General features: G+C 44.6%; 1 protein-coding gene across 4 annotated transcripts in view; it reads left to right on the top strand.

The window, feature by feature from the left end:
* Positions 1-12,898, top strand: part of LOC137431525 (guanylate kinase) — a 73,435-nt gene that overhangs the window by 38,309 nt on the left and 22,228 nt on the right. For 2 of the 4 annotated variants that reach the window (XM_078782194.1, XM_068122923.2), the window contains exons 3-4: positions 12,104-12,145; positions 12,233-12,329. In XM_078782194.1, the coding sequence (XP_078638320.1) occupies positions 12,104-12,145; positions 12,233-12,329 (139 nt within the window). Of the gene's footprint in view, positions 1-12,103; positions 12,330-12,898 lie in introns of all 4 variants that reach the window. The other 2 variants (XM_068122922.2, XM_068122921.2) reach the window with 1 other exon arrangement.

Genomic DNA, 12,898 nt, shown 5'->3' with positions numbered 1-12,898 from the left:
TATTATAAAAATCAATTATCGAAAAAAAATCATATATTTTTCAATATTTTATTATTAGACTTGTACTTTTTTTAGTGAAACAACACTGGTATGATTTTCCAAATTACGCATTGTGCTACACCGTTTATCTGTCTATAAAAATAACTCAAAAACTAAAACATATCATCCACCACGAGTGTACACAAAAAATATATGAAAAGGCATGCACTTTCCACAAACCGAAACTATGTCAGTTGGAATTTCCCGCCGATAATCAACCCACAGAACCCAGTGCTGAAAGTGACGTCAGTCTATTCTATATCTATATTCTATATTCTATATCTCAGTCTGAGATTTGTTGCGGTGACCTGATTAATTTCTGAGGGGCGGGGGGGGGGGGGGGGTGGGTGGCTTAAGAACTAAAAGTGAACATGTTAGATGGCGCCACATACAACTCTATTATAGAGTTGTATTGTGGCGCCATCTAACATGTTCACTGACTTGGATGAGTATGTCTATGTAAGCTGGCGAGCTTTTCGGATATCGGAGTAATCTAACGTCAGTCTTTTTGTTCTTTCAGCTGAGATGGCCGGTGTCGAGGCGAAACGGGCGAAGATTGAACCTGAGTCTGGAACGTGCATCCTGTGCAGCAAGAAGTCGCCACTCTCTGAACTAAGCAAGGCAGCGGGCAACAGTTCTTGGAAGACATTGTGTGACGCAGCCGCAGTTAGAAACTTTTATCCAATTCTAAAGCTAGTCCAAGAAGGCGCAGTTGAACTTCCTAATATTCCAATATTATACCATAGGGCTTGTAGATCAGACTTCACTCACAAAAACCACCTAGCTACTTTGACCAATGCAGCTAGAAGTTCTTCAGTTGATACTGGCGATGCGGTGCGACGGCGATCATCACGGGAAGAGACAGGATCAACTTCAACGGTCTACGATGATAAATGCATTTTTTGCCAGCGTGCTTCAAAATTCATAAAAGGCAGTCGTACCCGTGAAACAGTTGTCTTGGCTGTTGAACTTCGAGCAGATAAGACAATAAGAGATGCTGCGACAGCTCGCAATGATGAGAGAGTTTTGGCATTGACTACACGAGATATGGTTGCAGCTGAGGCTCACTACCACTTCTCCTGCTATAGAAACTACACACGGCCCCAAAAACCTCAAGTAGAAACTGACATTGAAGATAATATCGAGAAAAAAGAAATGATACGATGTATATTCAATTTCATTCGCACTGACTTGTTCTTGAACCCGAGGATTGTTCCAATAGTTGATGTTGCAACAGATATCCTGTCTTCAGATACATTTTCAGTTGATGTTCGTGACTCCATCAAGAAGAATCTGCAGCGCACATTACAAAGAGAGTTTGGAGAATCGCTCATCTTCTTCAATGTGAAACACCGTGTATACTTGATGCCCGATAATCTGACAAAGCGAGAGATTGCTGCAGAGTGCGTAAACCTGAAAGCAGAAGTGAAAGCATTTGAACGAACGGACGGTGAAAGTAACATTGTGCGTGCAGCTACTTCACTGCGACACCAGATCAAAGATGCTCATTACAATGAACGTTGGCCGCCTCAGCCAGCATAACTCACTTCAGATTACGTGAAGATACCAGATTCTCTTCGTGTATTTCTGCATACTTTGATTTGCGGGAGTGGGGGTAGCTCTGCGCGTGCCGACACACTGGTATGGTCGATGGCTCAAGATATCATCAATGCTGTACACCGGGGTACCATCAGAACATCGAAGCATGTCCTACTTCCGTGGGTCATGAAAACGCTCACCGGTAATACAGAGGTCATCAGAATATTGAATCGACTCGGGCACGGATGTTCGTACACAGTTCTGGAAGAAATCGAGACAGCGCTATGCATAGACAAATTAGCAAGTGTGGAGAAAGATACAGTACCACTTCCGTCACATGTGCACCCTTCGGTCCCGACTGTATTAGCATTCGATAACATCGACAGGCTAGAGGAATCGCTGAGTGGTGGCGGAACATCGCATCGCGTCAACGGTATCATCGTCCAACCGAAGTCGCAGTCGTGTTTGCCGCCCCAACCTCCATCGGCAGTATCCAAAGCAGATAAGAAGCGATCTATCCCGTCATCCAGCGATTTAGTTCCAATATACAGCGGTGGGAAACGAGAGGGCCCACCTGCAATCAAGCCTGCAGATCTTTCTGACACTCTTGCAGGCGCAACATCCCTTGCGCAGCGCCGAAATCACGTATGGATTATGACTCGCATGCTGGAACCATGCGACCAGACAATCAGTTCGTGGACTGGTTTCAACATCATGACTAGAGATCGTGTTCAGGTGACGGAAGATGTAGTTGGCTACCTGCCGACTATAAACGCGCCTGCCACAGATATGGCAACAGTGCAAGAAATCCTCAGAGAAGCTCTGAACATCATGTCATCACTTCAGCTTGAGCGTGAAAGGGTCAATGAAAAAAACGAACAAAGCTGCACTTGCGAAACACATGGAAGGTCTTGTGGAACCAGCCGAGAACGTTGACAAGCGAAGTGCAACAATAATTGATGCGATGGCTCTCATACAAAAGATGCATGGCGAGAACGACACGTTCGAAGAACTATCTGACCGCATCCTTGCTGCAGCGCTTCACGCTGGTCAAGGCAGTGAGCGCATCGATGTTGTCTTTGACACATACACAGAAGAATCCATCAAAGCAGCTGAGCGTGTGAACCGCGGTTCAAATGAAGGCATCAGTTTCAGCGAGATCAGACCCGCACACAAAATCATGAACTGGCGGCGTCTCCTTGCTTGCAGCCAGACAAAGGAGAAACTGGTTGTGTTTCTGGCGGAGTCGTGGAAACATGAAACAAATCGCGAAAAGCTAGGCAACAGAACACTGTATGTCACCTGTGGTGAAAAATGTCTGGTACTGACCCGCGATAGGTGGAAGTTGGTGCAAGCACTCGAATGTAGCCACGAGGAAGCAGACACGCATATGTTTCTCCACGCAAAGCACGCCGCTACCCACTACAAGACGATCATCTTAGTGGCAGATGACACCGACGTTCTGATCATCAGTCTTCATCTCAGCAGAACCATCGATAGTCAGCTCTTCATCAGACGAGGAACAAAGGTTCGAGTCAGAATGATCGACGTTGGAAAGTTGGCTGCGGTATTGGGGTCTGGAGTTTGCAGTGCATTGCCAGGGCTTCATGCATGGAGCGGGTGTGACACTGTGAGTGCTCTGGCTAGCCAAGGAAAGATAAAGGCTTTGAAGCTTGTGCAAGCGAATGAGCTGTATCTTCAAGCATTCACAGATCTGGGATCTTCGTGGAATGTACCAACAGACGTCTTCAATAGCATTCAGGCCTTCACGTGTCAGCTGTACGCCAAGAACACGAAGATCGTCGGTGTTAATTCGCTCCGTTATCACATGTTCTGTGCAAAGAAGGGCCAGATCGAATCTGGACAATTGCCGCCTTGTGAAGACTCCTTGATGCAGCATACGCTTAGGGCCAACTATCAGGCGGCTATCTGGCGACGCAGCCTTGAAAACCTACCAGACGTCCCAACACCATCAGCAGGACATGGTTGGGAACTCGATGATGGCGGTTCGCTCACAATCCGATGGATGGCGGGTCTACCAGCTCCAGATGTCGTCTTGAATCTCATCTCATGCACATGCAGAAGGACGTGTCGACCGTCAGATTGTTCCTGCATACTGAATGGGTTGAAGTGCACTGTTGTGTGTAAGCTGCAGGGATGCTCCAACATGGTGCAGGATGATGCTATTGTGGCTCAGGATGCCAATGACTCTGATGGCGACTCTGATGATTAACTTTGTGTGCACTGTATATTGTATAGCATATGTTGTTCTCTATTATAATGCAGGCCAAATTGCCTGAAAATCTTTATAGACAGATAAACGGTTTAGCAAAATGTATAATTTGGAAGATCATACCGGTGTTATTTGACTAAAACATGACATGTTCAATGATACCTCCGCTTGCTTATTAGGAATATACATCGTATGGTGTTAAAATCAGCTCCATACGTCTTTCCAAACTCTAGTAATGAATAATTAATATAATTGGCGGCCATTTTGAAATCCAAGATGGCCACCAAAGTGCAGATTTCCTATGTAACAATTTCCGCCTGCTTATTAGATATCGTATGGTGTTAAAATCCTCTCCGTACGACATTCCTAACTTGCGTTATCGTCAGAATAGATAATGCCAGCGGCGGCCTAAGTCATTTTATGCCTCTTTACATTTATTTGTTGTAAACTCGTGGTGGATGATATGTTTTAGTTTTTGAGTTATTTTTATAGACAGATAAACGGTGTAGCACAATGCATAATTTGGAAAATCATACCAGTGTTGTTTCACTAAAAAAAGTACAAGTCTAATAATAAAATATTGAAAAATATATGATTTTTTTTCGATAATTGATTTTTATAATAATTAATCTAAAACAAAATGCTTCATATTATTTTTTATTTAGACGGTACACATCGGACGTATATTTAGTCGTCAACCGCACATCGATAGCTAGTATAGAAGTCCAGATACACGTGCAACAATGTACCCCACCAAATGGGCATTTTCGAGCTGGGTGGTTTCAAAGATGGCGTCCATCCGGGCACTAAGCTACCGTTCTCAGATGTGCATCACACCTTTTCTGACACTTGAGACATTGGTCTAATGGAAAATCATAATGAGAATTACTCCCCCCGCCGGAGCATTACTTTTGGTCTGGCTCAAGGACTATATGGACGTAAATGTCCAATTATAGACACACCACCACAAATTGTAAATGAATGGTTAGACCTTAACAAATCCAATATCTGCACATTACTTAACAGCAGCAGAATTAAGATCAATACCTTAAAAAAAACTAAAAAAAACCCAAAAAAAAACCAACAACTGAAAGAAGTTTGGCAAATTGTGAACAGATTAATGGAAGAGGACGATCAAGAGGAACTCCCAATCCAACACATGGAAGCAATTCTGGACATGATTGATCATAAAATGTACAAAGAGAAACCTAAAAAGGTGAATCATAGAAAAGACAATGATATCATCAAAATTATGTTTGACAACAAAGGGGTGGAAATGATAAATATCGAGAAAATACTTCAACATAAGGAAGTGTGGAGTAAACTTCCAGAAACAATACGACAGAGAGAGCGACCAAGAGTTGTGTACACTTTGGGAAATTCAATTCGGGGAACGATCTTCAACTACAAGGACACTGTACAATGTATAGATGTGGAGGAATGGTTAAATAACACACATCATTGTAATTGTGAACATTCCGCATTCAAAGATCCACATCATAAACACGTCATCACAGGTGATCTCAGAATAGTGAAAGATAAAAGATTACGTGCATTACTTACAAAGGGACCAAATTATAGAGAAAATAAAAGAATAAACCGGAATAAAGCAATGGAACTTACAATGACGGGACTGGGCGAATGGATGAAAGAACAAATTGATAAACATAAAGTACCAAACACACAAATGGCTTTATGGTTGGAGGAGGTAGAGAAACATGTGAAAAGGAGAGTTGTTGATTTGAAAAGAAAAGTTCGAATCAATAATCCGAAAGCAATTTTAAACAATCCAGAGACACGTGATTGCTTAAGGCAGCTTCAAACACAATATGTTATTGTTCCAATTGACAAAGCAAATAATAATATTGCATTTGTATGTGAAACATTCTACATTCAAACACTTTTGGAAGAATTGGGCTTAGACACGGGAATTTCAAAGACCTACAAAATAAGTAACGATAACGAAACAGACTTGATACAACACCATACAAATCACTCAACGGTGAGAAGATTGCGAGTTCCGGATAAACACCATAAATTATCATTCATTTACTGGATCCCAAAAATGCACAAACACCCTAGTAAGATGAGGTTCATCATTGCAAATAGAGAATGTAGTTTGAAACCTTTGTCGGGCAGTGTAACAGCGGCAATGAAACTAATCTATAAATGCTTAAAAAACTGCCATGAAAAAGTGAAGTTTTATTCTGGTATTAAGAAATTCTGGATCATTGACAATTCCAAACCGGTAATCGACAGTGTCCACAACATTAATAACAAGGGTAAAGCAAAATGTCTTTCAACCTTTGATTTTTCCACATTGTACACAAACATTCCACATGACAAGCTAGTAACCGCATTGGACAGAGCAATAGATAAAGCATTTGCAGGAGGTAATAGAGTATACATTAATGTATATCAAAACAGAGCACACTGGTCTGTAAAGGATAATCAATATTCATGTAGTTTTTCAAAAAGTAAACTCAAAGAAAGTATTCGATTTCTGCTAAACAACAGTTTCTTTACATTTGGCAACAAGATACTCCAGCAGACAGTGGGCATACCCATGGGTTCAGATCCGGCCCCTTTCTTTGCAAATTTGTTTCTGCACATGTACGAGTTTGATTGGGTCCAGAACATGTGCAGGAATAAATTAACAACTGCACGAAGATGCGGAAACATCTTCAGGTTCATTGATGATTTGTTGGCAATTAATGATGGATTTATATTTGAGCAGCTTCATGATGATATTTATCCAAAAGAACTTGAATTTAAAAAGGAAAACCAATCTTCCACTTCAGTTTCCTTTTTAAAATTACAAATTGACATCCATAATAATAAATTTCACACCAAATTATTTGATAAACGAGATGCATTTCCATTCCACATTGTCCGAATGCCATTCTTAGACAGCAACATTCCCAAAAAACTATTTTATGGTACGGTTGCAGGTGAAATAATTAGGACTGTGAGAGCAACCACACACAGCTCTGAACTGGTCAATAAATTACAACAACTAGTCAGACGTATGTTAGCGCAGGGAGCTACAGTCGATCGATTAAAACAAGTTTTCTTTAAAATAACAAAACGACACCAAATCGAATTCGTGAAATACAATACGAATAGTAAAAATATTATTCATGAGATCTTTATGTAAATACAGTACAATATAATAATTAAATATACTACAAATCAATGTTGCTAAGAATCAGTGGTTGCTAGGATACGGCAGCATGCCAAAAACCGTTATAAATGACAATTTGAACATTCGAAGTGTACAATATAATATTATATTACAGTACAATATAATACAAGTACACTACAATATAATATTATTCATGAGATCTTTATGTAAATACAGTACAATATAATAATTAAATATACTACAAATTAATGTTGCTAGGAATCAGTGGTTGCTAGGATACGGCAGCATGCCAAAAATCGTTATAAATGACAGTTTGAACATTCGAAATAGAGTTTGATCGAGAAGTAGGTGCTGTGGTCATGCTGTTTGGTCGATTGATGTGTTTAAGGGTAAGATGTGAATGATTTAATGATATTATTGAAGGAGCTGGGGCTCCCACGTCGATCGGAAGAATGGACGCGACAAAAAGCTGGAATTCATCCGAGTTGCTTTAATCAAACCAAACAGTCAGGCACTCTGAAAAGCCCGTTTATCGGGCAGCAATATATATACATATTATCCCGGAGCGTTTGCCCAGAAAAGGCGAGAGGGGGCGTGGCCCAGCGTCCTGGCTGCGGCCTGGCAAGTTGAGGGCGAGCCTGCCCGGGCATGCCCGGGCGTCCCGACCGAGGCCTGGCAAGTTGAGGGCGAGCCTGCCCGGGCATGCCCGGGCGTCCCGACCGAGGCCTGGCAAGTTGAGCGCGGGCCTGCCCGGGCGTCCTGGACGAGCCCGGCCTGGTGATCGCTCCGCGTCCTTGATAGGTGCAAGGCGATTGTGAAAACCCAGCGGTAGCCGCTACACACGTCCCCCCAGAATCGACTTGCACCGGCAGGGTCAATTTGAGGGGGGTCCTGATGACCCGGCCGAAGCGACCCCTGGCGGGTCGTGGGAGGGGGTCCGGTGTGGTGGTGGGCGGTCGAGTGGGGGGCACCGTGGACGGGGGGCGGCCTCGCCGCGGCGGAAGGGCCACCCGTGGTGGGTGGTCGACGTCCACGTGCGCCGGCTTGAGGCGGTCCACCACAATCCGGTCCGACCTGCCGCCGATGTCGATGACGAACGACTTGTCGTCCCGTTGCAGCACCCGGAAGGGCCCGTCGTACGGCGGCCGGAGTGGCCCCCGATGTGCATCGTGACGCACAAAAACATACTCCGCTGTGCGAAGTGCTGGGGGGACGTAGGACTGGGGGTCACCGTGGTGGGATGTTGGCACGGGGGCAAACCGTCGGGCGGCCTCCTGGAGGTCCGAGCGCTGGTGAGCTGCGGACCAGGGACTGGTAGCGTCAGGCACGAATTCGCCCGGGACGCGTAGCGCCTGGCCATAGACAAGCTCGGCGGTGGATGCCTGGAGGTCCTCCTTGGGGGCCGTGCGGAGGCCCAAAAGGACCCACGGCAGCCGGTCGGCCCAACCGCCGTCTTGAAGGCCGGCCATGAGCGCGGCCTTCATGGAGCGGTGGAATCGCTCGCACAACCCGTTTGCTTGGGGGTGGTAGGCCGTAGTACGGTGGAGCTTGACCCCCAGGTTGCGGGCGACCGCGCCCCACAGCTCGGAGGTGAACTGTGGTCCGCGGTCTGACGAGATGTCCGCCAGTGCGCCGAAGCGGGCGACCCAGGTGGCGATGAAAGCCTGCGCCACGTCGGCGGTGGTGGTGGAGACGAGGGGAACGGCCTCCGGCCACCTGGTGGTCCTGTCCACCATGGTGAGCAGGTGTGTGAACCCCCGTGACGGGGGGAGGGGGCCCACCAGATCCACGTTGACGTGGTCGAAACGTCGTTCGGGCACGGTGAAAGGTGCCAGCGGGGCCTGGGTGTGTCGGTGGACCTTGGCCCGTTGGCAGGCCGTGCAGGTGCTGGTCCAATCGCGGACGTCCCGACGAAGGCCGTGCCAGACGAATCGCGCCGACACCAGCTTCTGGGAAGCTTTCCGGCCCGGGTGGGAAAGGCCGTGGAGGGAGGCGAAGATGCGGCGTTGCCAGGTGACGGGCACGATGGGGCGAGGCTGGCCTTGGGAGACGTCGCAGAGCAGGACAGTGTCCGCGAAGGGGATGTCGGCCAGGCGGAGGCCCGTGTCCGCCGCCCGGAGGGCTTGCACCGTGGTGTCGGTGGTTTGGTCCGCCGCCATAAGCGCAAAGTCCACGCCCAGGTGGACCGCGTTCGCGCTGGCCCGGGAAAGACAGTCGGCCACGGCGTTGTTTTTGCCGGCGACGTGCCGGATGTCCGTGGTAAACTCCGACACGGCGGAGAGGTGGCACTGTTGGCGGGCCGACCACGGCTCCGTGACCTTGGCCATGGCGTAAACCAACGGCTTGTGGTCGACGAACGCCGTGAAAGGTCGGCCCTCCAGGAGGTGGCGGAAATGGCAGACGGCATGCCCAGGGCATGCCCAGGCGTCCCGACCGAGGCCTGGCAAGTTGAGCGCGGGCCTGCCCGGGCGTCCTGGACGAGCCCGGCATGGTGATCGCTCCGCGTCCTTGATAGGTGCAAGGCGATTGTGAAAACCCAGCGGTAGCCGCTACATTATCATATTATAGAGTGTGTAAGGAAAGTTATAAATATATGCTAACACATTAAATCCTATTGCAAGTAAAGTTGGGATAAGTGATGTTGCATTGATGGGTTGACTGACTGCCTGGATGCAACTGAGGTTGTGGATCCACTGATTTACCATCAATTGATGTGGATCCATGATCGAGGTTGTGGATCCGCCGTTTGGAGAGGTCCTGGGCTGAAAGGATCAAAACCTCGAGGAAGCACGGTGCCCAGCTGATGATCCATGCAGTCGGGAAACTAGTCAATTGCTTACGGGTTAAAGTTCTTGCTTTAGGTGGAGAAATATGTTTGAGGTTTACAATTTAAACTAGAACGGGCACTCGGTAGAGCGCATACCTTCGCCGCAGCTATGGTAAAAATACGATTTTGACCTTTTCGTGACCTTGACCTTGACCTTTGACCCGATTGCTCCCAAAATCTAATCAAATGTGTCCCGTATAATAACCAATCATCCCACCAAATTTCATGCAATTCGGTTGAATACTTTTTGAGTTATGCGAATAACATACACACACACACACAGACATACAAATAAATACACAGCGATCAAAACATAACCTTCCGCTTTTGCGAAGGTAATAAAGTTGAATATGGGATGTTGTAAAATTAACATCATTTACAACAATCCTTTAAATTATTTAAGTTTAGGAACAACCGATACTGTACAATTGATTGTGTGTGTGTGTGTGTGTGTGTGTGTGTGTGTGTGTGTGTGTGTGTGTGTGTGTGTGTGTGTGTGTGTGTGAAAGAGAGGGATGGAATTGTAAGGAACAGAAATGAAAAAACGAGATGTGTGTGTGTGTGTGTGTGTGTGTGTGTGTGTGTGTGTGTGTGTGTGTGTTCCAGGGCATAACTTTTTTTTTTAACCATTTGAGCTCTTGAGATCAATTTTTATCAAGCCTTTATTATGAAAATATGGAGAAGACTAATTCATAATTGGGTCAAAGGGAGAAGTCTGTGAGTAGAAATAGGCCTTATCAGTCCGGCCATCACGGTGTTTCTTTATTTATTTACCATTTGAGCTTTTGTCAAATTCTCAACAAACCTTTATTATGAGAATATGGACAACACTAATTGATAAAATAATTCACCAAATGTCTGTCTGTCCATTCGAAGGTACCGCAAAAAACGGCTGAACCGATCGCAACGATATTTTGGGTGGGTAATCCTGGGACCCCCTGGAGCAAAACAGGCTATATTGTTTTTCCCAATTTTCCAGTTTTTCCAAACACTATGGAATAATATTTACTGATATGAACAGTGATGTGGCTTTTATTGAAATTCTACAAATGCTGTTTAGATTTTGATGAGAATTACGAATCTACCGCGAATGCGGAAGTGGACAGATGACGACAATGCGCGGGTTTGATCATATCCCAATACAACCGTCATTGAATCGTAATATTAAATCGTTAAACGTTAATCATGTTAATCGTTTTGTTAAAGTATCAATTGATGATTGGAATTGAGTGAATACAATTACGATTTTGAATTCGTAATTGTATTCACCCAACCGTACGGAACTTCACATCAGGATTTAAATATTTGTTTATGTCACGAACGTTGTTAAAAGTTTATTATATTAACGTGTATTTGTGATTGGAGTTATGCTGTTTGGAATGAAAAAAGAGATATTTAGTTCAAGTGAATGACGAAATGCAGTGACGGTTTTATGTTCTAAACGTGAAATTCGCGGATCACCATATGCAGATTCGCCATTGACTGGGAATGGAACACACGTACCTGTTTGTTTGCGAATGGGTACGTTTTTCATGGAAGTCCTTCACGAACTTGCTGTCCATATCTGACGTGCAACTGAAGGTGCTACAGGAATGTGGAATTTATTGGTTTCATGCTTTAGCATTCGCCGTTTCTGCATTGTCTGTTTGCTTATGGCTTCACACCCGTGCGTGCATAGCACGGGTACCTCTCTAGTTGATAAAATTTAATCTTTCTTTATTTTATTTTTAGCTGTTGTTTTTGGCACTCATTTTTATTATACGTTTTTATTTAAACTTTCGCTTGATTCCAAAAATAACAGTTTGATCAAACACGTGGCACGTGACACTAGTGTCACCAGAGTTCACTCATGGGATTGTATTGTTCATGTCACATCCAAATTGTGCAAGTAACACTTGGCAAGGAAAATTTCATAAAGATGCTTTTTCTTTTAATTGGTGAAGAAATATTAAATAATATTTCAATACTTAAGACTAGATGTGTCGAGTGCGGAACATTCTGGTGATATGATTATTGTATGATCGAGAAACAATTGCTGTCACTTCAAAATATAACATTGGACATGGCAAGACATTTTCCTTAAAATCAGGATTATTAGATAGAATCTCATTGGATGATTTTGAGACAGCACACTTGCAAAAATTAACACGTGTAGCATGAGAAGCGAGAGGTATTTGTTTGGCCTTGATGAGGTCGAACTGATTGTGGATTTAGCATTGCACACGTCGGCACATTCTGTATCGTATATGCTGGAAATTAGTGGATGCAAAGAGTTTAAATTGGAGTCTTGCTTCAGAACGGTGTTCTTTTGCTTTGACAGATACCACCCGAGAGCCAAGACCAGGAGAGGTTGATGGCACAGGTATACCGTTGTTATTTTTACATCCTTACTGCAATCTGCCATGGCCTACTTACTGCAATCTGCTTAACTCACCTGCTGCTTGTGCAGATTATCACTTTGTGATGCGGGACGAGATGGAAAAGTGCATCAAAGCAGGAGAATTTCTTGAGCATGCCGAATTCTCAGGAAATCTTTATGGAACTAGGTGAGAAACAAGTTTAAATGCACCTAAAGAATAACTGTTTCATATGCAGAACATGGCTACTGGTTACATTGATCATATGCTGCGGGTGCAGCCATGCCGCTGAAGAATAACTAATGTTGTTGAGGTGGATTTAACCTGCAGGGTGAAATCAAATTCCTCATAGTCTTTGTTTATTGTCTGATGCAAGGTCACATTTCGCTGTCATTGGTTTCTATTCAAGAAAGACATGTTTTGTTTTGTTTGTTGTTGTTTACATCTATTATTTGGATTAGAACAGATCAACGGAGTATATGGGATTTGAAGCTGGGATCCTATAATCATGAAGAGGCGACTAAACGGTTGGCGTCAGGAAGGGCATCCGGCCATAAAAAACATTGCCTCAAAAAATGGAACCATGATGACTGTCATGAGACCCGCAAGGCTAACCCCCGCTCTAGCAGGGAAAATGGCCTTAAAAAAGGGATTTTTAAAAAATTTAGCCTATAATCATGAGCTGTGTGCTCGTATGGGACACCTAACAGAACCACCGTTTTTGCTCTTGTCGGTTATAGACAGAAAAAGGTGTTACA

Source organism: Myxine glutinosa, chromosome 7 (assembly GCF_964187855.1).
Source record: "Myxine glutinosa chromosome 7, kmMyxGlut1.1, whole genome shotgun sequence".
In the NCBI taxonomy this organism is placed as follows: Eukaryota; Metazoa; Chordata; class Myxini; order Myxiniformes; family Myxinidae; genus Myxine; species Myxine glutinosa.
The sequence above is the reverse complement of the archived record's forward strand: the minus strand, read 5'-3'. Positions and strand labels throughout refer to the sequence as shown.